This window comes from Crocuta crocuta, unplaced genomic scaffold (genome assembly GCF_008692635.1).
Source record: "Crocuta crocuta isolate KB4526 unplaced genomic scaffold, BGI_CrCroc_1.0 scaffold77, whole genome shotgun sequence".
NCBI classification, from domain to species: domain Eukaryota; kingdom Metazoa; phylum Chordata; class Mammalia; order Carnivora; family Hyaenidae; genus Crocuta; species Crocuta crocuta.
In genome coordinates this window covers 5,927,798-5,954,282 of record NW_027532172.1, presented here as the reverse complement: position 1 = coordinate 5,954,282, position 26,485 = coordinate 5,927,798, and the positions used below count along the sequence as shown (strand labels likewise).

General features: G+C 43.6%; 1 protein-coding gene across 1 annotated transcript in view; it reads left to right on the top strand.

Annotated features, from left to right (window-relative positions):
* Positions 1–21,093, top strand: part of PRKAR2A (protein kinase cAMP-dependent type II regulatory subunit alpha) — a gene marked incomplete at its 5' end in the record, with an annotated part of 102,721 nt that extends 81,628 nt beyond the window's left edge. The window contains 5 exons of the mRNA XM_077777047.1: positions 4,389–4,490; positions 4,648–4,722; positions 13,658–13,723; positions 16,652–16,793; positions 17,220–21,093. Of these exons, the coding sequence (XP_077633173.1) occupies positions 4,389–4,490; positions 4,648–4,722; positions 13,658–13,723; positions 16,652–16,793; positions 17,220–17,353 (519 nt within the window). The remainder of the gene's footprint in view (positions 1–4,388; positions 4,491–4,647; positions 4,723–13,657; positions 13,724–16,651; positions 16,794–17,219) is intronic.
* Between the last annotated feature and the right edge of the window lie 5,392 nt (positions 21,094–26,485).

Genomic DNA, 26,485 nt, shown 5'->3' with positions numbered 1-26,485 from the left:
AAGGTGGTGGAACAACTAGACAGAAAATCAGGGAGGATGTAGAAGAGCTTAACGACATCATCAACCAAAAAGATCTAATTGATCTAATTTATAGAACTCTCCATACAACAACAGCAGAGTACACATTCTTTTCAAGCCTATGGAATATCCACCAAGACAGACCATATCCTGGCATATAAAATAAAATTTAACAAATTTAAAGGTTGAAGTCAGTGTATTCTCTAACCACAATGGAAGAAATCCAGGAATCAATAACAGATAACAAGAAAATCTCCAAACAGGGGCGCCTGGGTGGCTTAGTCGGTTAGGCGTCCGACTTTCGCTTAGGTCATGATCTCGCGGTTCGTGGGTTCGAGCCCCGCGTCGGGCTCTGTGCTGACTGCTAGCTTGGAGCCTGGAGCCTATTTCAGAGTCTGTTTATCCCTCTCTCTCTGACCCTCCCCTGCTCACTCACTCTCTCTCTCTCTCTCTCCCAGAAATAAATAAAAAATATTAAAAAAAAAAAAGAAAATCTCCAAACACTTGAAAATTAAATAACACATTCCTAAATAATCTCTGAGTCAAAGAGAAAATCTCAATGGAATTTTTTTTTTAACAAATTGAACTGTAAAAACACCTGCCCTGTGATTGGAGTATGAGAATTTATCAAGTGGACATGAGAGAGGCAGCCTTGGTGCCACACATGTTAGGAGCCACAGAATAGGGACACCTGCTCTCCATGGTTATAGTGCTGCTTATCACCATTCTCATCCTGAAGTTCCCTCTCCTGACATCCCTGCCTTGTCTTTCTACTTTCTAGCCTTATCCTTTGCAGTCTTTTCTTCCTTTCCCTACTGTCTTAAGTTGCCTAACAATATGCTCTTCTGAGCCTGGGTGGCTCAGTTGGTTAAGCATCTGACTTCAGCTCAGGTGATTATCTCATGGTTTGTGAGTTTGAGCTCTGCATCCCACTCTCTGCTGTCAGCACGGAGCCTGCTTCAGATCTTCTCTCTCTCTGCCCCTCCCCAGCTGGTTCTCTCTCTCTCTCAAAAACAAACTTTATATATATATAATATATATACATACATAAACATATATATTTATATATATTAATATATATATAATGTATATATATAATATATATATACATACATACACACACACATATATATACCCTCTGGCCTCTGCTTTTCTTCTTCTTTGTTCATGTGCTTAATAACCCAAACACTCTCGGGGCGCCTGGGTGGCTTAGTCGGTTAAACGTCCGGCTTTCGCTTACGTCATGATCTCGCGGTTCGTGGGTTCGAGCCCCGCGCCGGGCTCTGTGCTGACTGCCAGCTCAGAGCCTGGAGCCTATTTCAGAGTCTGTATCTCCCTCCCTCTCTGACCCTCCCCGCTCACGCTCTCTCTCTTCTAGAAATAAATAAAAATATTTAAAAAAAAAATAACCCAAACACTCTCAAAAGCTTTAGTATCACCTCCAGGAAAGTGACTCCCATAGGGTCCTCTATAGCCTGACTTCTTACTTGTAACTTGTAAGGCCTTGGAAATGCCTTCTGAGGCCAAAGCAGGGAAGTGTTGTCATTTGAGTTTCTCAAATTGGATTCTACATTCTTTCTCTTACTTGGGGCAGCTGCCAGCATGACCACTACACTTAGTCCCTGCTCCCACTTTATCTTGCTAGAGTGAAAAGTCGATAGAAACCATCCTAGGGAGCACTTGCAGTCACAAGAGAGGGCAAAATTCCTTCTCTCTTTTGGACTTCAGGCTCTTTGCTGGATTCTGAACACTAGCTTCCTGCAGGAGCCACTATTTCACAGTTTGAGTAACTCTTCACAGCTCCATTGGAAGTTCCCAGAAAGCTGGCTTGGTGTCTTGTGTTTTTCATGCCCTCCACAGCTATAAGAGCTGGTCTTGCACAGCAGAAGGGTGGAAGTATGCATAGGAAGGATTGGAACACAAATAAGTCACTGTGAGAGCTATCAGTTGTTTTCAGCTAGAAAGAGTTTGCTGTTGCAATTGTAGCGATCTTTGTGACTTTATAGATGGATTTTTTTTTAATACTGGGGAGGTTTTTTTGGACAATGCTCACTCAAAGAGAAGGAAGATAATTTTTTAATTTCCATTTTCTCACCTCTGTTTGCTTGTCCTCTTTCCATAGCACTCGAGCCTAGATTGGCCCAGAAAACATGCAGAAACTGAAGTCTAAAGAGAATAGAGTAACATTCCACAGTATAACAATAACATTTTAAATGATACATCCCTAACCTTGGACTTTATAAAGTAGTGGCAAATGATGCAGCCCATTAGAACAATCAGAGATTGGGGCGCCTAGGTGGCTTAGTCGGTTAAGCGTCCGACTTTCGCTTAGGTCATGACCTCGCGGTTCGTGGCTTCGAGCCCCACGTCGGGCTCTGTGCTGGCTGCCAGCTCAGAGCCTGGAGCCTGTTTTGGTCTGTGACTCCCTCTCTCTCTGACCCTCCCCTGCTCATGCTGTCTCTCTCTCTCTCTCTCCTAGAAATAAATAAAACATTTAAAAAAAAAATCAGAGATTGAATAGCTCTTTTCAAGCAGACAGGTGGAGAAGAAATGGAGCAGAATCTGGCTATATGCTGGAGAGCAGGCATGATTTGTACAGCAGTTTAGATGCAGTCCACCATAGCTTATACTAGGAGGATGGGCCTGTCTGTGTCCTCAGAGGTGCATACTATTTCCATTTTATGATATGGCGGTCCCAGCCAGGGAAGCCATGGGGCTGGGGTCAGAGGTTTGCAGGGCGTGGGCACTAGATTGAACAGATTTTCAACTCTCAGCAAGCTGCATGCCTCTAACACTTGGAGGGGGGATGTAAAGGAGGGGGTGTCATGGGTGTGACTTTGCATGATCCCCAACATGGCTCTGGTTGGTTTACTTCAATCTAGCTATGCATCAGAAACCCCAGGGTCTGTTGTGGCCGCCCTGTGTTTGGCCACTCAAAATCTTTCCAGGGGAGCCCTACATCTCCTCCCCACTCCACATCAGCCCAGGGGACACATGAGTCCAGCCTGCACAGGCAGAGTGCAAACTGCCCAGCCATGTGATTAGTTCAGCCAGGGCAGGGGCCCCCATGTGAGCCAAGGAGAGTCAGGCCAAAATCTGATAGAAACCCCTAGGGAAGAGAAATTCCTGCCTTCCTCCTGCCTAGGAGTTGGGGGGTGTGGTCTGGAGCTCCTGGGGGCTGTGTAGTCAGTACTTTCTGCACAATGGGCCCATGAGGAGGAAAGCAGACAGGCAGCAAGAGATGCAGGACTTTTTAATTAGTTCTGTGCACCAGTATATTCCCTCTAATCCAAGCCAGTTTGACAGTGACTGGCCTGATACTCACAGACAGACAATGTCTTCAGCAGCAAAGCTGTGCATTCCTTTGAGGGCCCTGCAGAGGGAGAGGGGAATCATAAAGCAGCACATCTGGGTGGACCTGGGCATCTGTATTTTTAAAAGGCTCCTGGGTGATCCCAACTCCGTTGTCTTCTGTGTGGTTTCTCCACCCCACTACCACCTTATCATAGAGAATACTAAAATAGAAAACTTATAGTTAAACGTGTCCTTACCCCCTTGCTGTGTTTCATTCTGCCAGCCCTTTAGGATTTCATTATATACTCTCAAAGGGGAAAAAAAAAATTTTCCACTCCTGACAGCCTGAGGTGGACAAAAGGTAAAATTAACAAACCAAAACTAAGCAATTAACCTTCTCCTGTCTGTGTGGCCTACACACATATACACGTATCTGAGAGGGGTCTGGCTGTAGCCCTGGTTAGCTGTCTCCTGATCTGAATCCGTGACTTGCTGGGGTCTAGTGACCTTTCACATTCCTGCCTCCCCTCTTTCTCCATTAATTTAAATCCTCCCCTTCCTCTAAGTCCCCCCAAAATTTATATTTTTGCAACAAGAATATCTTTTATCACTCCAGCCTGTGATCTTTCCCTCCTGAGGGTTCTTGTAGCACTAACTGTCTTGAACTGCATGCTGTCTTGAACTGTAGCTTTTTTATTCTCATATATTTTGTATTGTTTCCCCACTGAGATTGTAAAGTCCTTCAGGGCAAGGGCCCTGCGCATCTTTTCACATTCAACAGTGACTGTGAGCTTACAAGTGTTCTATTGGGAGTTTTGCATTGTGTATTCTACTTATGACCCATAGGTGGCACTCATTGAATACTAGATAGCAAGCAATTATGTGTGGGAATCTGTCAGACACAACAAACTACAAGTCATTTTCTTCCAGTGATGACTCAGATTAAAATGTCATTAGACACTCAGTTAGCCCAGTACATTCCATGGTCCTCTAATATTTACTGTCACCCAGTTAATTAAACCATAGATGTTCTCTTTTAGAGGTGTTTACTGGAATTTTCATGTTCTTTCTTGTAGGACCGTGTGACTTTTAGAAGAATCATAGTGAAAAACAATGCAAAAAAGAGAAGGATGTTTGAATCATTTATTGAATCTGTGCCCCTCCTTAAATCACTAGAGGTGAAGTATATTTGAATAAAAGTCTGGTTTTGGAGATTGAAGATTTAAAACTAATCTATTAAGCTTTCAAATTGTACTATACTAACCCATTTCTGTGTTGTATAGATATAATTTGAGGTCTTTTCCTTAGAGTTTGTGGGCATGTCCATTGTTTCAGGTGTCAGAACGAATGAAGATTGTGGATGTAATAGGAGAGAAGGTCTATAAGGATGGAGAGCGCATAATTACACAGGTGAGTAGGGCCCTGTGCAGCTCCTTTCCTGAGAAGGTCAACCTTCCTGAAGGACTAGTGCAGCCCTTGTCCTGTCACTTTGGGAGCCCATGTTGCCAGCTCCTAGGGCATACTTCCTGCAGAGTCCTCCGAAGCCCACTGATGTTCCTCTCACAGACACATGCACATCTCTTCCCTCCATCCACCTCTCTTTGGCTTCTAGTGTTTGTTCTTTTGGACATAATTCTCTTTTGACCTGAGTAACCTTCATCCATTGGTATTAAAGCCTGGAGGTCGAAGGTTTGTCCCCTTTACCTTCTGTGTTTGGCACAAAGGTGCCCTCTTAGCTAATCCAACAGAAGCCAGTCTTCAGTCCTCAGGGATTGATCAGATTTGTAAGTTGTTTTTAATGTTTCCTTTGTGCCTTTCTCTCTTGTGACTTTTGGGTGCTGTGAGTATCACTACACAGTGACCTGGATTGTTGTCATGAGTATTGTGTAATAATTTTCCTTGTCTACTATGATTGTGTTTTTGATTATATGTAAAGACTTTTCCAGGTGTTAACTTCTGCCTGTGGTTTGGTAAGAGCACTGGGAAGATATCTGGCTGGTCTGGGTTGGGTAATGTTCCCATCATTAGGATGGGAGCTAGGAGCTGGGGCTAGGAGGAAGAAAGACACAGATTGGTAAAGCCCAAGTCCTGAGCCCACTCCTGGGACCAGTGGGTGGAGTTGGCCCAACCAGCGCTACAGGGACTAATCAGGTTTATTAATCACGGAAGGAAAGAGAGAAACTCCTGGAGAAAAAGGACAAACAAAAAAACTAAGTGGCCTTTTGAAATGCCTTTGTTTTCTAGGTACTCCTACTGTTAATAATTCCTTCAGTTAAAAATTGGTTTGATTCTCTAGACATTTATTACAGTGTACAAGTAGGACCAGATATAAGCACTATAATGAAGGAACATGTGAATGACAGTAAGAATGTAGAAAAGGAAGTATTCTGTAATGTTTTGTGGGCGAAATGTGTTTTGGGCTGGGCTTAAAGAATAAGTGTAGCTTCAGCAGCTGAGGTCAGGGAAAGGTCTTTCAGGGCAAGAGAACAATATGAGCAAGGCCTACGGGTGTGAGCTGTGTTCCAGACAGGTGTCCTGATACGGTAAGAATGTAGGGCTGAGTTGCAGGAATGGGACATGTTGACTGGTCACATTTGCTTCTGAACCTGAGATGCTCTAATATACCTCCAAAGCCCTAGGCCTTCAGGAGGTACATCAGGAGATTTTTAGGAGGTATGTCAAGAGGTATTAGAAGTACAGAGTTTTCTGGAGTGTCTGTGCTCCTGAAGATAGAAGTGCTAGATGGTGGTGCAGAATGGGCACAAATTAAGATGACCTCAGCTTATCACAGATCCTTTTCGGCAGTGTCTCTAGACCAGGGGTTTCCAGGTGAGATCCCAGGAGCAGCAGCGTCAGTGTCATCTGGGAGCTTGATAAGAATGGTTAGAAATGCAAGTTCTTGGGTCCCACCCCAGACCTACTGAATCAGAAACTGTGCTTTATGTTCTCTTTGTCTTGGTCAGCTTTGTCACAGTATATTTTACATACAATAAAATCACCAAATTTAAGTGTACAATTCTGGAGTTTTGTAGCCATCCTTATAATCATAGTACAGGGCATTTCCATCAGCCCAAGAAGTTTCCTCACTTGTATTTATAGTCAATCCCCTGCTCTACCTCCTTCTTCCTAGATGCTACTGACTTGCCTTTTAACACTATAGAAATTCCTTTTCATGTAAATGAAATCATAACATGTAGTCTTTTGTGTCTTGACTCCTTTCTCTTATCATAATATTGTATGTGTCAGCAGATAGTTTATTTTTATTGCTGAGTAGTATTTCACTGTAGAGATCTACCATAATATGTCTTTCCATTCACCAGTTGAGGGACATTTGAGGTCTTTCCAGTTTGGGGCAATTATGAATAGAGCTGCAGTGAACGTTCGTATACAAGTCTTTGTGTGGATATATGTTTTTATGGAATTGCTGAGCCATATGGTAAACGCATGTTTAACAAACTGCCAAACTGTTTTTAGAAATGCCTCTACCGCTTTGCATCCTCCCAGCACTGTACCAGAATTCCAGTTGTTCTGCATCCTCATCAGCATTTAGTATAAACAGTCTTTTTAATTTTAGCCATTCTAGTGGGCATGAAGTGGTATCTTATTTTGGTTTTAATTTGCATTTGCCTAATGTCTAGTGATGTTGAGCATCTTTTCCTGTGACTGTTTGCCATCCATATATTTTCTTTGGCAAATTGGCAAACTTTTTGTAACTCTTTTCCCCTATTTACAATTAGGTAATTTGGCATCTTATTATTGAGTTGTAAGAGTTCTTTATGTGTTCTAAGTACAAATCATTTATCAGACAAATGATTGGCAAATATTTTTCCCAAGCTGTGGTTGTGGCTTGTCTCTTCAGTATCTTAATGGTAGTTTTTAAAAAGTAAAAAGGTTTTAATTTTGAAGAGTCTAGTTTGTAATTTCTTTCTCTTGCAATTCATTCTTCTTGTGCCCTATTTAAAAAAAAATCTTTGAGGGGTGCCTGGGTGGCTCAGTCAGTTAAGCTCCGCCTTTGGCTCAGGTCATGATCTCGCACTTTGTGGGTTCGAGCCCCACATCAGGCTTTGTGCTGACAGCTCAGAGCCTGGAGCCTGCTTTAGATTCTGTGTCTCCCCCTCTCCCTCCCATGCTCATGCTCTGTCTCTCTGTCTGTCAATAATGAATAAACATTTAAAAAAAATTTTTTTAAATCTTTGCAGGGTCAATAAAATTTTCTCAAAATGTTTACCTTTAGGCCAGCACCATTCAATAAATATTGTGTGAGACACATATCTAGTTAAAAAAAATTTTAGCAGCCAATTTTTTTTAAAGAGAACTTAATTTTAATAATATGGTATATTTAAATTATTATCTTTAAATAATACCATTTCAACATCTAAGTGATATAAAAATTTAATGATGAAATACTTTACATCCTTTTTTTTTTGTACTCAGTCTTCAAAATTCTAAATCTATAGAAGCCATATTTCAGGTGCTCTATAGCCACATGCTACTTGAACAGGGTGGTTATAGATATCTCCTAGTTTTAACTCTTGCATTTAGATCTGTGATCCTATCTCCTTGCCTTCACACTTGTACTGAAAATTATTTGGCCATATTTTTGGGAGTGTATTTCTGGTCTCTGTTTCATTGATCTGTATGCCTGTCTCTGTGCCAATAACTGTCTTGGTTATAAAAACTTCTTATACTAAGTCTTAAAATCAGATAGTTTAAGTCCTCCAAAATTTTTGTTCTTTTTCATAATTATTTTGGCTCCTTAATGCTCTTTGCATTTCTGTATATATTTTAGAACCAGCTTAACAGTTTCTACCAAAAAAGCCTGCTGAGATTTTTTTGGGGGGTGGGGGGATTACGTTCAAACTATAGACCAATTTGGGGAGAAATTGACATTGTAACAATAGTGAGTGTTTTATGTCAGTCTCAGGCTATCAATAGTGATACTGTCAGCTAGGAATGCCCGGGGCACTTACCTGGTCCTGTACTACTTCTAACAAGTCCCCACAAACATTTCTCCAAAGCCAGTGTTGTGTCTGGACCCGCCCTGTGGTTCTTATTATGACTGCAGGGCTTAGCAACAACAACGAAGGAACTTTGAAAAAACAAAGTTGATTACTCACAGATCCTGGAGGGTGTATGGCACACCCAGGGCCACACAATGAGGTCACAGGATGGGGGCGGGGGTGAAATTCTGTCTTTATTGGGGATGAGGGTGGGCTGCCCAGAGTTTGGTGGGCTCATTCTTTCTATTGGCGAATTTAAAACATAAGAGCAGGAATTAGGATTGTGGGAAGAGAAAAGTGGAGTCACTCAAGTGAACAGTTTTCTGCATTTCCCAGGGCTTTCTTAAAGCAAAACTTCATGGGGCGCCTGGGTGGCTCAGTCAGATAAGCGTCCAACTGTTTATTTCAGCTCAGGCCATGATCTCACAGTTTGTGAGTTCAAGCCCTGCATTAGGTTCTGTGCTGACAGCACAGAGTCTGCTTGTGATTCTCCCTCTCTGCCCCTCTCCTGCACTCTCTCTCTCAAAATAAATAAACATTTAAAAGGGAGACTTCATAGGTGGAGGCAGCCTGGCTCTTTATCTAGTGTGGCTGGCAATATGTTCATTCAAGGTGGGTGTCTGAAATGGTTGCCTCAGTAATCAAAAGCTTGATGTCAGTCACTTACAACAGGGGTTCTTCATTCCTGATATTGTCATTTGGTGACTTCTCTTTTTTTTTTCTTATTCAGTCTTGCAAGGGGCTTACTAATTCTTTCAGTTTTTTTAAGAACCACCTTTTTCCTTTTAGTAATCCTGTTGAATGTTTTCTGTTTCATTACATTCTGTCTTTATCTCATTTCCTTTCTTCTACTTTGCTTTGCTATTTAAAAAAAAAACTTTTATTTATTTATTTTATTTCTGAGAGAAAGAGAGAGAGAGACAGCATGAGCAGGGGAGGGTCAGAGAGAAAGGGAGACACAGAATCTGAAACAGGCTCCAGGATCTGAGCTAGCTGTCAGCACAGAGCCCAACGTGGGGCTCGAACCCACAAACTGTGAGATCATGGCCTGAGCCGAAGTCGGACGCTTAACTGACTGAGCCACACAGGAGCCCCAGTTTTGCCATTTTTCCCCAGTTCTCTTGAATTGGTTGCTTAGCTCCTCACTTTCTAGCCTTTCTTCTTTTTCCAATATGGGCATTTTATTATTTTTTAAGGTTTATTTATTTTGAGAGATCACAGGAGGGGCAAAGAGAAAGGGAGAGAGAGAGAATCCCAGGCAGGCTCCTCATAGCCAGTGCAGAGCCCGATGTGGGGCTCTAACCCACAAACCATGAGATAAGATCATGACCTGAGCTGAAACTAAGAGGTGGACACTTAACCAACTGAGCCACCCATGTATCTGGTGTAATAGGCATTTTAAAACTAGAAGTTTTCCTACGTCCCCGAAGGTCAGTGATGGTCATCAGCCTGTAGAGATTGCTGCCTTAAGTCTCCTTGGACAGTTGTGCTTAGACTGCCGTGACTCTTCAGCACCAACATGCTACTAACTTCTTCCTACAGCCCAGCTGTTCTTCACAGGTGGTATGCCTTAGGGCGAGTGCCTTGCTAATGCAGGTGTCCAGCTAGGGCCCAGATACAGCAGAAAGAACAGAAGCCACTGCTTGTTGCAGGGGTGGTGGAAGGCTAGTGTGCATCTCCGCCTATCTCTGGGTGTTCTCTAGATCACACATGCTGTCAGGGAGGCCCCTGGCCAGCTGCCCCCTTCAGAGTTTTTTTATTTTATCCTTTCAAGTTCATCAACACACATTTTTATCTCTGGGTTATTTTTTTATGCTATGCTTATATACTTTGTAATGTTTTCATAATTTGCACATTTATCCTAATTCATGGAATGTTTCACCTGTTCTCTAAATAATATGGACAGAAGTTGGTTTGTACTTTATAAAATGTATGTTTCATGTATTTAGCATTAAAGTACCATTTTATTGGGGCACCTGGGTGGCTCAGTCAGTTAAGTGTCCAACTTTGGCTCAGGTGATGATCTGGCAGTTTGTGGGCTAGAGCCCTGTGTTGGGCTCTGTGCAGACAGCTCAGAGCCTGGAGCCTGCTTCGGATTCTGTGTCTCCTTCTCTCTCTCTGCCCCTCCCCTGCTCAAACCCTGCCTCTCTCTCAAAAATAAATGAACATTAAAAATTTTTTTAATAAAAAATTATAAAAATGTAAAATAGGGGCACCTGGGTGGCTCAGTCAGTTAAGCATCCAACTTTGGCTCAAGTCATGATCTTGTAGTTCATGAGTTTGAGCCCCCCAGGCCTCTGTGCTGACAGTGTAGAGCCTGTTTGGGATTCTCTCTCTCCCTCTCTCTCTTGTGCTCCCTCTCTCTCTCTCTCTAAATTAATAACCTTTTTTAAAAATGTAAAATACAGTTTGGCTTCTTTACTCCTGAATATAGAATGGAATGTTTTTTCTGTGAGATGTATACTCAGATGCATTAGCAGACTTAACAATTTGAAAAGCAGGGACATTCTTCCATTGAGCTCCTGTTTTTTGCTACTGGGTATTCATCTCATTCTGCTCTGTCTCCCCTACAAACTGAAAGGCATCCTGCAAAGTCTGAACACCCAACTTACATGCACTATCCATCACTAGACCTAAAGGAGACAGGAAATATATGCCCTGGCCCATCTCTGTCTCAGCCTAACCAAGCTGTTTTGTGAGGCTGGAAATACAAATAGTATCCTACAGATGCCTCAAAAATAGACCATTTTCAGTTGATCATATCATCATTCATGATTTCATTTTTTATTTTTTCTTCTTAAATTGTAAACTATGATAATCTTTCTGGGTGATGTATTAGCAAATTAGTAAAATTAGAATCAGAGGTGCCTGGGTGGCTCAACTGGTTAAGCATCCGACTTCAGCTCAGGTTATGTTCTCATGGTTGGTGGGTTCAAGCCCTGCTTTGGGCTCTGTGCTGACAGCTCAGAGTCTGGAGCCTGCTTCAGATTCTGTGTCTCCCTCTCTCTTTGCCTCTCCCCTGCTTGCTCTCTGTCTATCAAAAATAATAAATGTTAAAAAATAAATAAAAAGGATCAGAGATGGTCCTTCCTCTGGTCCAGAGAAAGAGAACAACTTTTACCTAGGCAAGCCTCATTGTTCCTCATGGTCTAGATAATATTTCTTCCCATTTCCTCTCAACCTTGAATCCACCAGCTATTCCTGTAGCTCCTATGACAAAGTTATTTATCTTCTGAGCTTCTGAGGAAACTCATCGGTAAAAAGAGGTAGTAATAGTACGAACTTTATTGACTTCTTGGGCGATTACATGAAGCCGTGCACATGTGGTACTCACCAGAGTGCCTGCTGGGAGTGCGCACTGTTAGCAGAGCGCAGCATCATTAGCAGATTCTCTTTATTTGAGCTCCCCTGTTCATCAGGCTCATTCTTCACACACTGTAGACATGCCCAAGTCTCTCTTTCCTCAAAATACACTCACGTTCCTCTACTCACTCTGTTTTCACTCCAGCTACTAGCTTCTCATTCCTTTCATAGCCAGGCATATTATAAGTGTGGTCTCACAGTGTGGACCAGAGGAAGCCAGACACAAAAGGCCATGTAGGATTCCATCTATATGAAGTTCAGGAACAGCCTTACTTTCCTTAACGGGAATTAAGGGAAACTGCAAGGAGAGAAGTCAGATACAGTCACCTAATGGGTGGAGTGGTGGTAGTTTTGACTTGATAGGAACTATTTTGGAAGCCAGAATAGTTTTCTGTTTTGAACCAGAGGGTGGTCACACAGGTACATACATGTGTAAAAATTCATCAGGCCACAGCCTTGAAAAATGAGCACTGTAAATTACAGCTGTTACACATCTACCTAAACAAAAAGAGCTCAAATACCACCTGTCACTTTTGTGGCTCCTCCCTACCACTCACCACCCTCTTCTTGGTCACTGGAATGTTTGCACACATTTGAATCTTTATCTTGACCTCCAATAGCACTGAACATATTTTCCTAATTTATGAAACTCCCTTCTTGGTGCTAGAAACAACCCTCCCTCCTGGTGACCCAGCGTCTGGCTTTCCCTTAGTTCCCTTCATCAACTCTCAGGGAGTTATTTGTGTAACACTAGACCTTCATGTTGATTTGGCTCTGCTTGGTACAGGGTACCTACCCAACACAGCAGCACAGACAGCCCTTTTTAAAGCTGTAGCTTTTACTCACATGAAGCGATGATTATTATCTAGTGAGCTGGAACTAGATTAACTCAAGAATGGCAGCCTCAGCTATAAGTTGTCCACTTGGAGATCTGTGCAGTGGTGAAAGACATTTAAGTTTTAGGGAAATTCAGAAGAAGTATAGATTCTTACCGAAGACATAAGACCCACATGGAATGAGAACACAGGATTAGTATTGAATTATCCAGTGTAGATGGTCATTGCCCCAAACGTTAAGAGGAAGAGGTCAGATACTGAAGTGGGCCTGAAAATCTCTTCTCTGTGTCTGGTTGCCTAACTCTCCCCTCGTTCCAGCCTTTGCTCAGATCTCACCCTCGGATGAAACTCTGCTGTATTCTGTAGCCATCTCCTTCCCTAGCACTCCAGATCCCACACTGCCTGCTCTGTTTCCTCCCTGTAGTACTTAATTATCTTCCAACACAACAGTGTAATTTGCTGATTCATTATGTTGATTGTTTACAGTTTGTTAACTGTATTAGACTGTAATTTCCACAAGGGTAGGGATATTTGTATTGCCCACTGATACCTCTCCCATGGTATGCCTAGAACAGTGCCTTGGTACATAGTAAGTACTTAATTACTTATTGAATTACCTGAATGACTGGTTTAGCCAAGAGGTTTAAAATCCAAACAAGTGAAAGAAAAGCCTGAGGCTCATAAGGTTGACATCAACCCACATCACAGTACCTCGCTCACCAAGGCAGGGTTTTCTCCAGATCTACACTGTCCTCCAGAGGGCTGAATTATCCCTGAGCCCCATGCCCAGGGCTAGCCAGGAGTCACCTTGATATTGTCTGTGGGAGCCTTGGCAACTGGCCCCAGGCACAGGTTTCAATAGCAAACTAACAGGAGCAGCAACAATAGTGATGCTGTGTGCCATTGGCAGCCTGGGCATATTCATGGAGAGAAATGTGAATATTCCATGTTAGGAAGTGAGTCATAGTTGTACTAAAATCCCTGGTGACCAGGATCCTCTCGTTTTGTTCTGAATTTGTTAGCCATTGATTAATTTGTAAAGTTGAAAAAGAAATACAAATTGGAGCTTGAGCTCCAATGAGAAAATTATCTATTTCTTTGTCCTGTGCCAGTACATAGCTCTGATGACCTCCTCTCCCTTTCCAGGGTGAAAAGGCTGATAGCTTCTACATTATAGAGTCTGGCGAGGTGAGCATCTTGATCAGAAGCAAGGTGAGTCTGTGTGTGACAGTGCAAGTTATGCCAGGTGCGTGCACAGAAAGTAGCTGTTTGCTGTAAACGGAAAGTGTGTCTAGTGTCATTGTTATATGAGGCATCTGACTGACAAAGATCCATGTTTAAGTCCCTCCAGTGATAGGGATTTAGTATATTTCTCCTTGTTCTTATTGTGTTTGCCTCTGTTACATAATTAATTATATGTATGAGAAATAATGGCTACAAATCCATAAGAAAAAGATAAACACCCTAGTGGAAAGTGAGGGGGAATACATGATAAAGGCATACATGTGGGTGTTGAATATGAAAAAAAGGTTCCTTTCTAGAGCACTGGAGGGGGAGGCCCATAAGACCATTATTATTATACCATTTCTGGATAGGGAGACCTATAAAATTAATGACCAATAGGTGGGAGGAGTAATCCTTATCATAAATCCATCATCATTGGATGGATTTCTCTGTTCCGATTTTTTTTAAGAATATAGGATTTGCAAGGTGCCTGGGTGGCTCGGTTAAGCATCCAGCTTCGGCTCAGGTCATGATATCGCAGTTTGTGGGTTGGAGCCCCACATCGGGCTCTGTGCTGATAGCTAGCTCAGAGCCTAGAGCCTGTCTTCGGATTCTGTGTGTCTCTCTCTCTTTCTGTCCCTCTTCTGCTCGTGCTGTCTCTCTCTCAAAAATAAATAAAACATAAAAATTATTTTAAAAAGAATATAGGATTTGCAGGGGCACCTGTGTGGCTCAGTTGGTTAAGTGTTCAACTCTTCATTTTGGCTCAGGTCATGATCTCACAGTTTGTGAGTTCAAGCCATACGTCAGGCTTCCAGCGCCAAGCCTGCTTGGGATTCTCTCTCTCTGCCCCTCCGCAGCTCATACTCTTTCTCTCTCTCTCTTTTTTTTTTTTTTTTAATGTTTTATTTCTTTCTAGGAGAGAGAGAGAGACAGCGTGAGCAGGGGAGGTTCAGAGAGAGAGAGGGAGTCACAGACTGAAACAGGCTCCAGGCTCTGAGCTGGCAGTCAGCACAGAGCCCGACGCGGGGCCCGAACCCACGAACCACAAGATCATGACCTAAGCGAAAGTCGGACGCTCAACCGACTAAGCCACCCAGGCGCCCCGACTCTTTCTCTCTCTTAAACATTAAACATTTTTTTAAAAGAATATAGAATTTGTTAAAATAGTTAAATATAATACTAACCTAATATGAAATCTTTTATAGAATATCTTTAGTAAAAGTTATATGGAGAAGGAAAAATATGATTACTGCCTGTAAATAATCCTGATTAAAAATGGATCTGCTATTTCACATGAAACAATAGGTTGAAACATCTATGTTCTTTTACTTACTGTTTTTGGACTAGTGATATATGTTTGCACATTTCTCAAATACTCATTGACACCTCCTGATCACAGCCTAGTGTTGGGTTTGTGGAACCAGCAGCACCATGGCCCTGGGGGTTGGCAGAGCTTGTCAGGAATGCAGTCTTAGACTCTGCCCCAGACCTACTGAATGAGAATCTGCACTGTAACAAATCCCTCAGAGGGCTGGTGTTCACATGACCTCTGTGGTAAATGCTACTGTGGAGAAGGGACTAGGTGGGCACAAACGTGTCTGCAGTCCCAGAGAATGCTACAGAAGTTGGGAGGAGAGTGTTGGTACTAATGGAGCAGATCAACTGCAGAGCAAACAGATAGGGCAGTAGTGTGCAAGGAGGATTATTTGCCCAGAACTTAAAGTAGCTCTTAGAGATTGAGACTAATTCTTACTAAATAATCTTTTCAGTTAAATTATTGCTTAGCTTAACAGATGGATTTATAAAAAAAACAAACAAAAACCCTCTAGATATTAAATATAATATGGTACTTTATTTTTAGTAATTTGATAAGCGTAAATTACAACCTGCTTCATTTCTTAATACAAAGTTAAATCACTAAATTTCCAGGTTGAACATTATAAAAAATTGTTTTTAGTTACTCTTCTAAAAAATTGTGTGTGGTCATGGGGGGGGAGGAACCACTAACTTAAACTGTTCTTTTTTAATTTATTTTTTAAATTTACATCCAAGTCTTTAAACTATTTTTAAGTTTATTTTTGAGAAAGAGAGAGTACATATGCATGCATGTACAGGGGAGGAGCAGAGAGAGAGAGGAGAGAGAATCCCAGGCAAGCTTGTTAGTGCTGAGCCCAATGCAAGGCTGTACGTGAGGCTCAGCTTGGGGCATGAACTCAGGAACTGAAGCGTGAGATCATGTCCTGACCCAAAATCAAAAGTTGGACACTTAACTGACTGAGCCACCCAGGTGCCCCGGGAACCACTAACTTAAGATGCAGACAGTACCTAAAAAGAAAATTTGTCACTGTATTGTCTGAGAAAGGCATGATCTCAAATCAAGAATTAGCCCAGGACTGTGACTTTACCTAAGATAAACATTGACATCATTTAGAAGGAATTAGCAAAAGACCTGTCTTTTCCCCTGTGCCTCAGAAGTCAGCATCTACCAAAAGGAGAGCATTCATATACATACATGTAAAATATATAATATATGTATTTATGTTAATATACAACATATTGCTATTATATGACAATATAGTATATATTAATATAATACATAATGTATTTTATAATTATATATAATTATATATGTATCTTCTAAAGAAAATGGTCTGCTCTTTACCTCTTGATATTTAGCCATTACCTGAAAGGTTATCAGGAGTTGGATGAAGCCTGAAATAAAAGCCAACTCTTCTAATTAAACCAGAGACTAGTTAGCCCGTACAATTTACATGGTACAGTTAGTGTCTCTGCAAAGTGAATGTCTCAGTAATTGTGTTAAGTGTACTGAGATGGGACTGCAAGTGTGTCTGACTGGACATGCCCAGCTGTGATTCTGGAATCAGTCTAGGCCATGTTTTCCACCTACTCTAGACTAAAGCAAACAAGGATGGTGGGAACCAAGAGGTCGAGATTGCCCGTTGCCATAAGGGGCAGTACTTTGGAGAGCTTGCACTGGTCACCAACAAACCCAGAGCTGCTTCAGCTTATGCAGTGGGAGACGTCAAATGCTTAGGTAAGAAAAATAAAAATGCTTTTGTTTCTAACCTGCAGTATTTTTTCCCAGCAGCAAGCCTTGACTCCACCAGTTCTCTCACACATCCAGGCTTGAACAGTCTGTGGGACCAACTAGAAATGGGTGAATATATCCTTTAGCAATATAGCAATATAGCCTGTCACAAGAACAGAAATGGAGGCAGGTGTCCAGGGCTCTGTAGGGATCAAGAGAAAAGGTGCTGCTGGGCTCTGCAAAGTTGCAAACTGAGATGACACAGTCGGGCTATGTGACGTAGAAACATCCCTTCTTTTTCCAAGTGCCCAGGATCCCACAGTCCTGTAATGTGAATGGGTATATTTAAGAAAAGGTTTGCATGTGGGAAATAACTTTGAATTAATGATGTAGAGAATTCATTCTCACTCGCACCTCTTTTTAACAATGCAGTTATGGATGTACAAGCATTTGAGAGGCTTCTGGGGCCCTGCATGGACATCATGAAGAGAAACATCTCACACTACGAGGAACAGCTGGTGAAGATGTTTGGCTCCAGCATGGATTTGATCGATCCCGGGCAGTAGGTGTGCCACGCCGCAGAGCTTTCTCAGTGTGACACCAAAACCTTCTGGTCAGCCACAGAACACACACACAAGACAGACACGACAGAACTGTTCCTGCTGTTGCCACCTCCACTGCCATTGCTATGGCTGTGGGCATTTAGAAAACTTGAAAGTCAGCACTAAAAGATGGGCAGAGGTTCAACCCACACCTCCTCCACTTTGCTTCTGGAAGGCCATTATTAGACCACTCGTAATGATTATTCCAACCCAGTTGTCACATCTTTGGTTCAAAATGGCATGTCTCTCCAACAATCTAAGTGCCTGATACAAAGTCCAAAGTGTAATCATCTTCCTTTCCTCTCTGGCTGCTACTGTTGCTGTTGGAAGTCAACATAGGTCTCCACAAACCTGTGTGTAACTGTAGACACCCGCCCCTGACCTTTCTCAAGGGAGGAAATGTCATAGCCCTCGATCTTCTTGTTTGTCCTTTGAGAAAGTTCACACATTTGTTCACAATTGTAGCCTTTGGTTTTACAGTAGAAGATGGCAGCCTACTGTGGGACAGGGATCTGTGGTCCTGTGGCATTGTCCTATCTGCTGACAGCTGTACCCATGGCAGCGGTCTCCAAATTCACAGTGCTGCTTAGGAAAGGGCCCTGCCCAGGACCCAGCAGGTCAGCGCCCCAGGGCACACCGACTGGTCATGAAGACCTGTGTTAGAGCAGAAAATTTGGGTTCAGCACATTCTTCACGTAGCAGAGAGCCAGGGAAGGTTTTCTGGGTTGGGGGGTTTTGTTCTGTTTCAGTAGGTTTTGTTTTGTTTTCTTTAATCTCTGTGCGGTTTGCATGAGTGAATTACTGTCCATTTCTGAGGAGCCAGGGTCTGGATGTGCCATCCCTTTATCTGACCCAAATACTTCCCTGGGTGACTCCTGCCATCTCGTTCCCAGTTGCCCCTACCAGCTAATTGGCAGTGTGCCAGCAAGAGGTTGTACTACTACAAAGCCCTTTCCTTATACTCCGGTGTTGCCACCTGGCTTTGCTGTTGAAATATCAATTTTAAACTCTTAAGAAGAAGCAGCTACTTTTTTTTAACTAAAAAAAATTTATTTCTGTGTTTAGGGAATTCCCATTGGACCTATTCGCATATATCAAGTTTGTCAGCTGACTCAGGCATTCATCCTGAAGATCAACGCTTTGTTTTTAAAAATAAAAATTATTCACAATTTCATAGAATTACTGTAAAAACCTTTCTAATTAAGGTGTTGGGCCATTTGGGATTCCAGTTATTAACCCCAGAGGAAAGTGATTTAGTTTATATTTTAAAACTTTTTTAACCTTTTAATTCTATCAGGTAGAATGCTCATGAATTATCTTAATTAACTAAATATATCTCAGAATGATTTTTTTTTCTTCAGAATGACTTAGAATCAAGAAGCTACAAGAGATCCTAAAAACAGTGTGAAGGCTGCATAGAGATAATTTGAATGTTGTAGCCAAGTTTGTATTAAATCAAGAGGCCTTTCCCAATATGATTTATTTTTTAATTTTATGTAACTCAATAGATCCCTGAGAGATCACATTCTAGGGCTTGAGTCATTCCTGTTGTAGATAATGATGGAGACCATACGTCACTTCCATTGTCCACATACGCCAGGCTCTCTGCTTTTGCCATGGACCATCTGGTGGAGAGATTTCCAGAGGGGTGACCTACCACAACCTTGGTCAGTTCTCACTTTTTATCATGTTCTGTGAAGTGACAGCAGAAGGACTCTTTTCACACTGCCCTAGGTAGCAGCATTGCAGCTCTCAGAATCATGAAAGGTTGTAACTGATACCCCAAAACAGGCAGCTAGCACTGGGAAAGCCCATGTGGTTTTTCCCATGATTTTCCAAGGTTGTTCTTCTCCAGGGTGTTGCTTTACTATCAAATAAGTTAGGAAAGCAGATTTTGCACTTTAGCAGACAGGAATCACCCATTTCCTGCAAAAGTAGCAGGCACATAAAGGTCTGGCCCCAACTATGTGAGGACGCTGTTTAAACACTGAGCAGATGCCCCTTTGTGCCCCCATGCCAGCTTTAGTCAGGGCTGGCTGTGTGCTTAGTGCCAGAGTCACTCCTCCAGGCTGCTAGGCATGGGCCTTTTCAGCCTGCCTCCTTGCACATCCCAGTTCAGTCTTCCCCTTCACAGAGGCCTCTTTGATACCCCCAACTCACTGATGGCTGCTGTTTTACAGAGTAAAGTCCATCATTTCAAGTCCTCCTGCTCTAACTACAGATTGACATATGGATCATGAGTCCAGACCCTCCCTGCCTACCTGGCCCTTTGGGGGGTTGGCTTGAGGAAGACCTTAAAGGCACCAGTGTGAGTGAAATAGGATACAACCATTACCAAGGTGCCAGGGGTCTGACAGTGTTCCAGTTCTCTTTGCAGCATGGGAAACCAAAGGTGGCAGACCAAGTTCAGCTGAGGGCTCTGGTGTCCACATTATGTCAGGCAAGCCCTGAACTTTTGGGTGAGCCTCAAGGGGAGGAGCATATTGGGAAGAGATCTCTTTGTTAATTGCTTTATATTGTTCTCTTCCATGGGTTAGAATTTCATGCCCTCTTTCCTGGCTTTGCTGTTGGTTTGGGATGGTGAAGTATATTCCTGAGAGCCTTGAGGTCCAACCTACAGTATTATTTTTCCTTCTGGCCCCAGTTTATTGCACCCACTCTGTTCTTTTGGCTGTATTCTCTGAAGGAAGGGTTCATGTGCACTATCCTCTTAGTTGATAGTCTTTATATATGATTGCTACAGATTTTCAAGTGAGAGTGCAGCTTTTCTTTGAGCAGTTTAATGAGTGAATTCAGCAGCACAGTGGCGAGAAATGGTTCTCTAGCTAGGAGGGGTCATGTTCATCTTCTTATTGCCCAGATTCTCTGCTCACAATGGTAGTCAATGAGAAGCTCCACTGGTGCCCACCAGCACCCTGGGCACACAAAATTACCCATGTCCTGTCACAGTGTAGAAACAATCTTCTCTTGTTTCAAAAAAGTGAAAGAGCATTTTTGCACAGAGAAAAAGGAAAAAGACCCCTGAATGTCATCTTTTAACTTTTGTTTTCAGTTGGCTAATGTTGGAATTTTTGTTCGTGACATGTACTTGTAAATTATTCTTGCCAAGATACAAGTTGTTTTGGTTTTTCACTACAATTACCTCTTGTTCCTCCTGTCTTGACTGCTGACGTTCCTCAACGATTCTAATGTCTATTTTATGGGAAGCAGCCTTCCCCTGTGGGTTTCCTTTTTTCACACTGCAGGGCTATCTTTATACTTAAAAAAAAAAAAANAAAACTGTCACTAACCTCATGGGGGATTTACAGAAAACCATTTAGTCCACCTTGAGCAAAAGGTAGATTCCTCATTGTTTTCTTAAGCTCATTGTAATAAAAGAAATCTAATTCAGCATTATTGTGCTACCTCAAAGGTAAAATGTTTTAAGGTCTTTTTTTTTTTGGTCCTGAGTTCTACACATAGTGTTTGAAATGTCTTTCAATTGGAATTGTTTTTAAATCATTGGGGACGATCTTATTTTAACTGTTTTACACTTGTATTTTAATCTCAGAAGAATAAGTGATTAGAAAGTGATCAATTCTTGCTCTGTAGTATTGAACATAATTAAATCATTGTTTGCCATAAACAAGGTTGGGTTTTTTAAAAGGAAACTCTGGGGGCTTGGCTTTGCTCTTGTTTAATAAAGGCTGACAAATCATGTCTGACTTTCTGGTGCAGCCCTGTGTTGTTTGTCCTCTCATTTTAGGGTTCCAGGCCATAATAGTGCTCATCTGGCAGATACATTATTGGGACTGGGATGTGAGCTCTTGAAAATTAGAGGAGTAGAGGAGGCCTGGGCATATGTGTTAGGGTTCTCCAATCAGAACCAATAAGGAGTGTGTGTGTGTGTGTGTGTGTGTGTGTGTGTGTGTGTGTGTGTGTGTAAAGAGATTTATTATAAAGAATTGGCTCCTGCAATTATGGAGGCAGGCAAGTCTCATGACCTGCGTGATGAGCTGGCAACGTATAGACCAAGGAGAGCTGATTAAATTCCAGTCTGAATCTGAAGGGTTGAGAACCATGAGATCTGATAGTGCAGTTCCTTTCCAGAGGCTTGAAACCCAGGAAGAGCTGATGCCCCAGTTTGAAGGCAGTCAGGGCAGGAAAATTCTCTTACTTGAGTGTCAGTCCTTGTGTCCTATTTGGGCCTTCAACTTATTTGATGAGGCCCACGCACACTGTGGAGGGCAATGTGCTTTACTCAATCTACTGATTTAAATATTAATTTCATCCCGAAACACCCTTATAGAAACTCCCAGAACAATGGTTGACCAAATATCTGGGCACCCCATGTCCCAGCCAAGTTGATACATAAAATTATCACAGCATGGAATTTGAGTTGTTGAAGATGGTATGGAAGGGCATCCAGTATATCCCTTGCCAGGAAAGATAAACTCACCAGTGAAGCTCAGCAGAAAACTTCTCCTGTCTGACAGTGTTACTTCTACCATTTCCTTCTCGGTAACATGGCTGAAACAAGAACTAGCGATGATTCTTTGATAACCCAGTATACCTGCAGTTTCTTTCCAAGTGACCAAAAGAAGCTGTTCTACAATAAAATCATCTTCCATCACCCACTACCTGACCCTTGTGGCAGTACACAAGGGTGAACATACAAAATACCCCCATGGGGCTCAAGAAACTAGTAGTTGAACTCTCGCAAAGCCAAAATGGCCTTTAAAATTAAATTCAAGGGGCGCCTGGGTGGCTTAGTCGGTTAAGCGTCCGACTTTCGCTTAGGTCATGATCTCGTGGTTCGTGGGTTCAAGCCCCGCGTCGGGCTCTGTGCTGACTGCCAGCTCAGAGCCTGGAGCCTGTTTCAGTCTGTGACTCCCTCTCTCTCTGACCCTCCCCTGCTCATGCTGTCTTTCTCTCTCCTAGAAATAAAAAAAAAATAAAAAAAAAAAATTTAAAAAAATAAAATTAAATTCAGTGTGGTTTGGCCTTTGTGGTTTTAGTGGTGATATTGCTGTAAACAGTTAATAAGCATTGGGACAATGTTAAGATCATATTGTCCACAGTCTCAGAGTACACGTCACTTGAGGACTTTTCTTTCTTGTATGTTCCAACATGAAGCTCTAAATTTGCCCCATCAAAGGTAACTGAATATATCCTCAGTGATCTTAGTGCATCCACTTTATAAGAACAGAATTAAAATAGTTTACTTGTATTGTGATTAAGGAATCTGTGATGGTCTCATAAGACATCATGTTAAGTATAAATTTTGTTTCCTTTACCCATCCCCTCTACAGACAAATGCCCCATTACAGATAATGGCACAGATACTGTTACCTGATTATTTGGGAGATATGCAGATAAAATACAGGGTGTTGACCAGGAACATACTGAACTTGTGAATTTAAATTTTTTTTAATGTTTTATTTGTTTTTGAGAGAGGCAGAGCATGAGTGGGGGAGGGGCAGAGAGAGAGAAGGAGACACAGAATCTGAAGTAGCTCCAGGCTCTGAGCTGCCAGCACAGAGCCTGACGTGGGGCTCGAACTCACAAACTGCAAGATCATGACCTCAGCCAAAGTCGGACGCTTAACCAACTGAGCCACCCAGGCACCCCAATCACTTGTGAATTTAAATAAGTATTATCCAAGTTCTGAAATAGAATGTCAGAAATTAGGTCTGAACTTGGTTTATTCATTCATTGGACAAATTCTGATGACCTGCTGTGGACATTCCTGACACTGTGTTTAAACCCTAGGAATTAGCAAGAATAACAGTAGTGAGATTCACCAGGGCATTCTGGACCTTTCTTGCACTGATGATGGGGCTTATCCTGCATGTTTCCAGACTCACACAGGCAGCAGCCTGAGTCTCCTATTTCAAGGATGATCGTGTTCCCAGTGCCTTATTGCTTCCCTTGGTCATGCTGTTCCTCTCCTTCAGGACTGCCATTGCCTCTTGGTAAAGTGAGTGCCAAGCATGCACTATCCCTCACGGCTCTAGCCCACATCACACCATTCTGATTACACAAACATCTGGGGCCCTGTAAAAGGAAAAAGACTAGATTTGAGATTTGAAGGAGACTCCCTCTAGGTAGGGACTCAGAAATTGTCACCGTCATCCTAGTTATCTTAAACATCATGATGAAACTTGGCCAGAGATGCCTTTTGGGTCTAGGTTGCATTTTGTAATGTCACGTGCTAAAATATCAAACTTTTCTGAAAGTTTGTCTCTTCCGTGTGACATGTCTACCCCTTCCTCTTTGAGTTCTTCCCAACCAGAATCCTTGCTCCTGTGAGCACTTCTTTCTCTTCTATCAAACCAGTTTTCTGGCTTGTCTTTATATAAAGTGCCAAGCCCATTTGTAGACTAGAAGGCAGGAGGCTGCCCAGGCTGGAGTGTGAAACCAAAGGAGCTACCCCCAGACACTAGGAAAGCCAGCAAGACCTGACCCCACCAATCAGTCCATCCTGATAGGCAGAAGGATGGGCGTTTGCCGGTCAGCTGTTGGGGAAGGCAGTCAAAATAGTACCAGCCAAATCTCCATGGCCTTCTTGGCCATCAGCCCACCACTTCCTCCCTCTGCAGAATTGCACTGAGCCAAGGGTCAAAAGTCACTATGTACTCTTCAGGAAGCCGGGATTCGGCAATCACCTTTCTGGCCAGGTCCTCCAGCTCCCAGAATGAGGAAGCAGGGATTTGCGGTTGGGTTTTTTTCTGGCAAACTGTTAAAAAGGAAAGGCTCAAGTCTAGATGCACCAGATAAACAAACCACCACTTTCGAACATATCATCCAAGCATAGCTAACTTGGACATTTTCATTCTGAAAATGAAAGGCCTAGGCTTGAGGGGACATCTGCAGCATGCTCTCTCCCATGTCTGCCATGAGCCCAGCCTGGGCCACTGGAGGAGTGGGGGACTCGATGCAGAGGCTTGGATCTGCAGGACAGTCAGGGCAGAGGCCTTTGGGGCAGATGCACATCAATTCCAGGCAAGTTGGAATAGCACACGAGCCACGTTGGACTCCTGATGTCCCATCCCAGAGCTGTCCCACAGCCCCATGTCCAGGATGTGAAATGAGGCCGCATACAGGCTCATATGCCCCCCGATGAGGGGCTGTTGAAGCTTCCAGGTCTGGAAGCCAGAGTGCTCTCCTAACCAGGACAGAGCTAGGGGACAGAAAGCATGTAACCCCCCAACCCCACTCAGGACACTGCCCCTTCCTCAGAACTCAAGATGGCTCCACTGGACTGGCAGCTCCAGGCAGAGGCTGGTCCGATGGGGAGGAGTTGGAGACCCTCCAACACCTTGGCTTGCTCCCCTATAAAGAAAAAAGCATGCTTATGGGAAGGCATCAACTCCACTGTCCTTGGCTTTGCCCACATACCTCGACCGAGTGGAATTTCAGTTGAGCCTCTCACCTGCCTGGGCTGGGCTTACACCCAACCACAGTAGGGGGCTGGGGTTCAGTGGCTGGTATGGTGTCTCCCTTGTGCTCACTTTAAGCTGGGCATCTCTGGCTCACAGCAAAAAGCAGGCCCACTCCCTGACAGAGAACTGGCCTCACATCTGAAAACCTATGTGAGTTATTCTCATACCTGAAAAGTGGATAAAGCTAGTTTTATATTCTGGGAGGGCTAGCCTTGCACCTGGGAACCGGTCATGGGCCAGGTTTACGAAGTGAAGGCAAAGGTACATTAAGCATGTCAGAGTAGGGCTCACGGAGACCAGGCAGGCTTCCAGCACAATGGGAATTTCCAGTGTCCTTCCAGCCCGGACATGGTGAGAACGGGGTGTGTGTCCAGGACGATGTGCTAGGAGCCGCCTCCATCTTGGCCCTGTGGGAGTCTTTTCTTGGTAATTTTCCTGCCTTTTGTTCCATAACAACAACAACAACAAAATCAGGAATGATTTGCAGCCAGCCTCTCCCCAATTGGCCTACTTCCCAGGGCTATGGATGCAGGGGAGGAGATAGGGTTGTGGGGGACCTGAGTCCTGCCCCTGCCCTGGTGGGAACATCATGTTCCAGACTGGACTTGGAGCTGCCTCTATAACCCTTGGGAGGCAGGGGCCTTGGGAGCCCTGGGCCTGAGGGGGTGGGGTTGATGGAAAATGGCCAGCTTGATTTAAGGAACAGGCGGGGAAGGGTTTCTGATAGATAACTGACCCCAGAACAGCTCTACCCGCACACTCCCTCCTGACTCTTGCCCTGGCCCTGGCCCTGGCCCTAGCAGAGAGGAGCCCTCCCTTCCTCAATCCCAGGCCAGGGCTGTGTGGGAAGAACAATAAGTGGTCCCCAACTGGGATCTCTAGCACAGAAAGGCTGCCTCCGCCCTCTGGTCCAACTCTCACTCCTCCGCTTCTGCACAACCTCTTTCGCCCTGGCCAATCCCTGCCAGGAGCCCAGCTACTTGCATCCCAGAGACAAGGTCTCTGCTCAGCAACGCCCGCCACGCTTCATTTCCAGGGCCCTTGCAATGCTCGCTGCCTGGCCCTTGACCCATCCTCTAACCTTTTGTGCCCCTGGCCCCCTCAGCAATGGCCTCACCTCATATTTAAAGAAAACAGAAAGAATGGGTCAGAAGCCCCGGGGTCCTCCTCCACTCCCCATGTGCCCCTCTAGCCCCTCTGTTCTCTTTTCATGGCAAAAGCCTTGAGACTTGCCTACAGTTGCCTCTTCACCGCCTGTTCTGGCCACAGCTCAGCACTGCGGTCCCCAGAGATTTACAAGAGCAGAGCCAAAATGCATGCCGGCTCCCCAGAGTGTCAGCTGAAGTCACCACAGTGTCCTCCTCCCTCGTGCTTCAAGGACCAACCACCTTCTCAGGAACATCCAGTTCTCCTGGTTTTCTCCTCACCTCTGTTGCCAGCTTGAACCCAGACTACAGTTAAATGTTGAGTATCCCCAGGCTCCACTCCACACCCCACCCTGCAACCCTCCAACCTTTTGTCAGAAGCAGGGTGGCTTTGGGTGTTACCTTCATGCTGCTCAACCCCAGGTTTACACGTCCATCTGGGACACTGTGCTGAGCTGAGTACCCAGTGGTCTGGGCTGGGATCCCTCGCCCAGGCTCTTCACTCTCCACCCACTGGGGATCTTCTG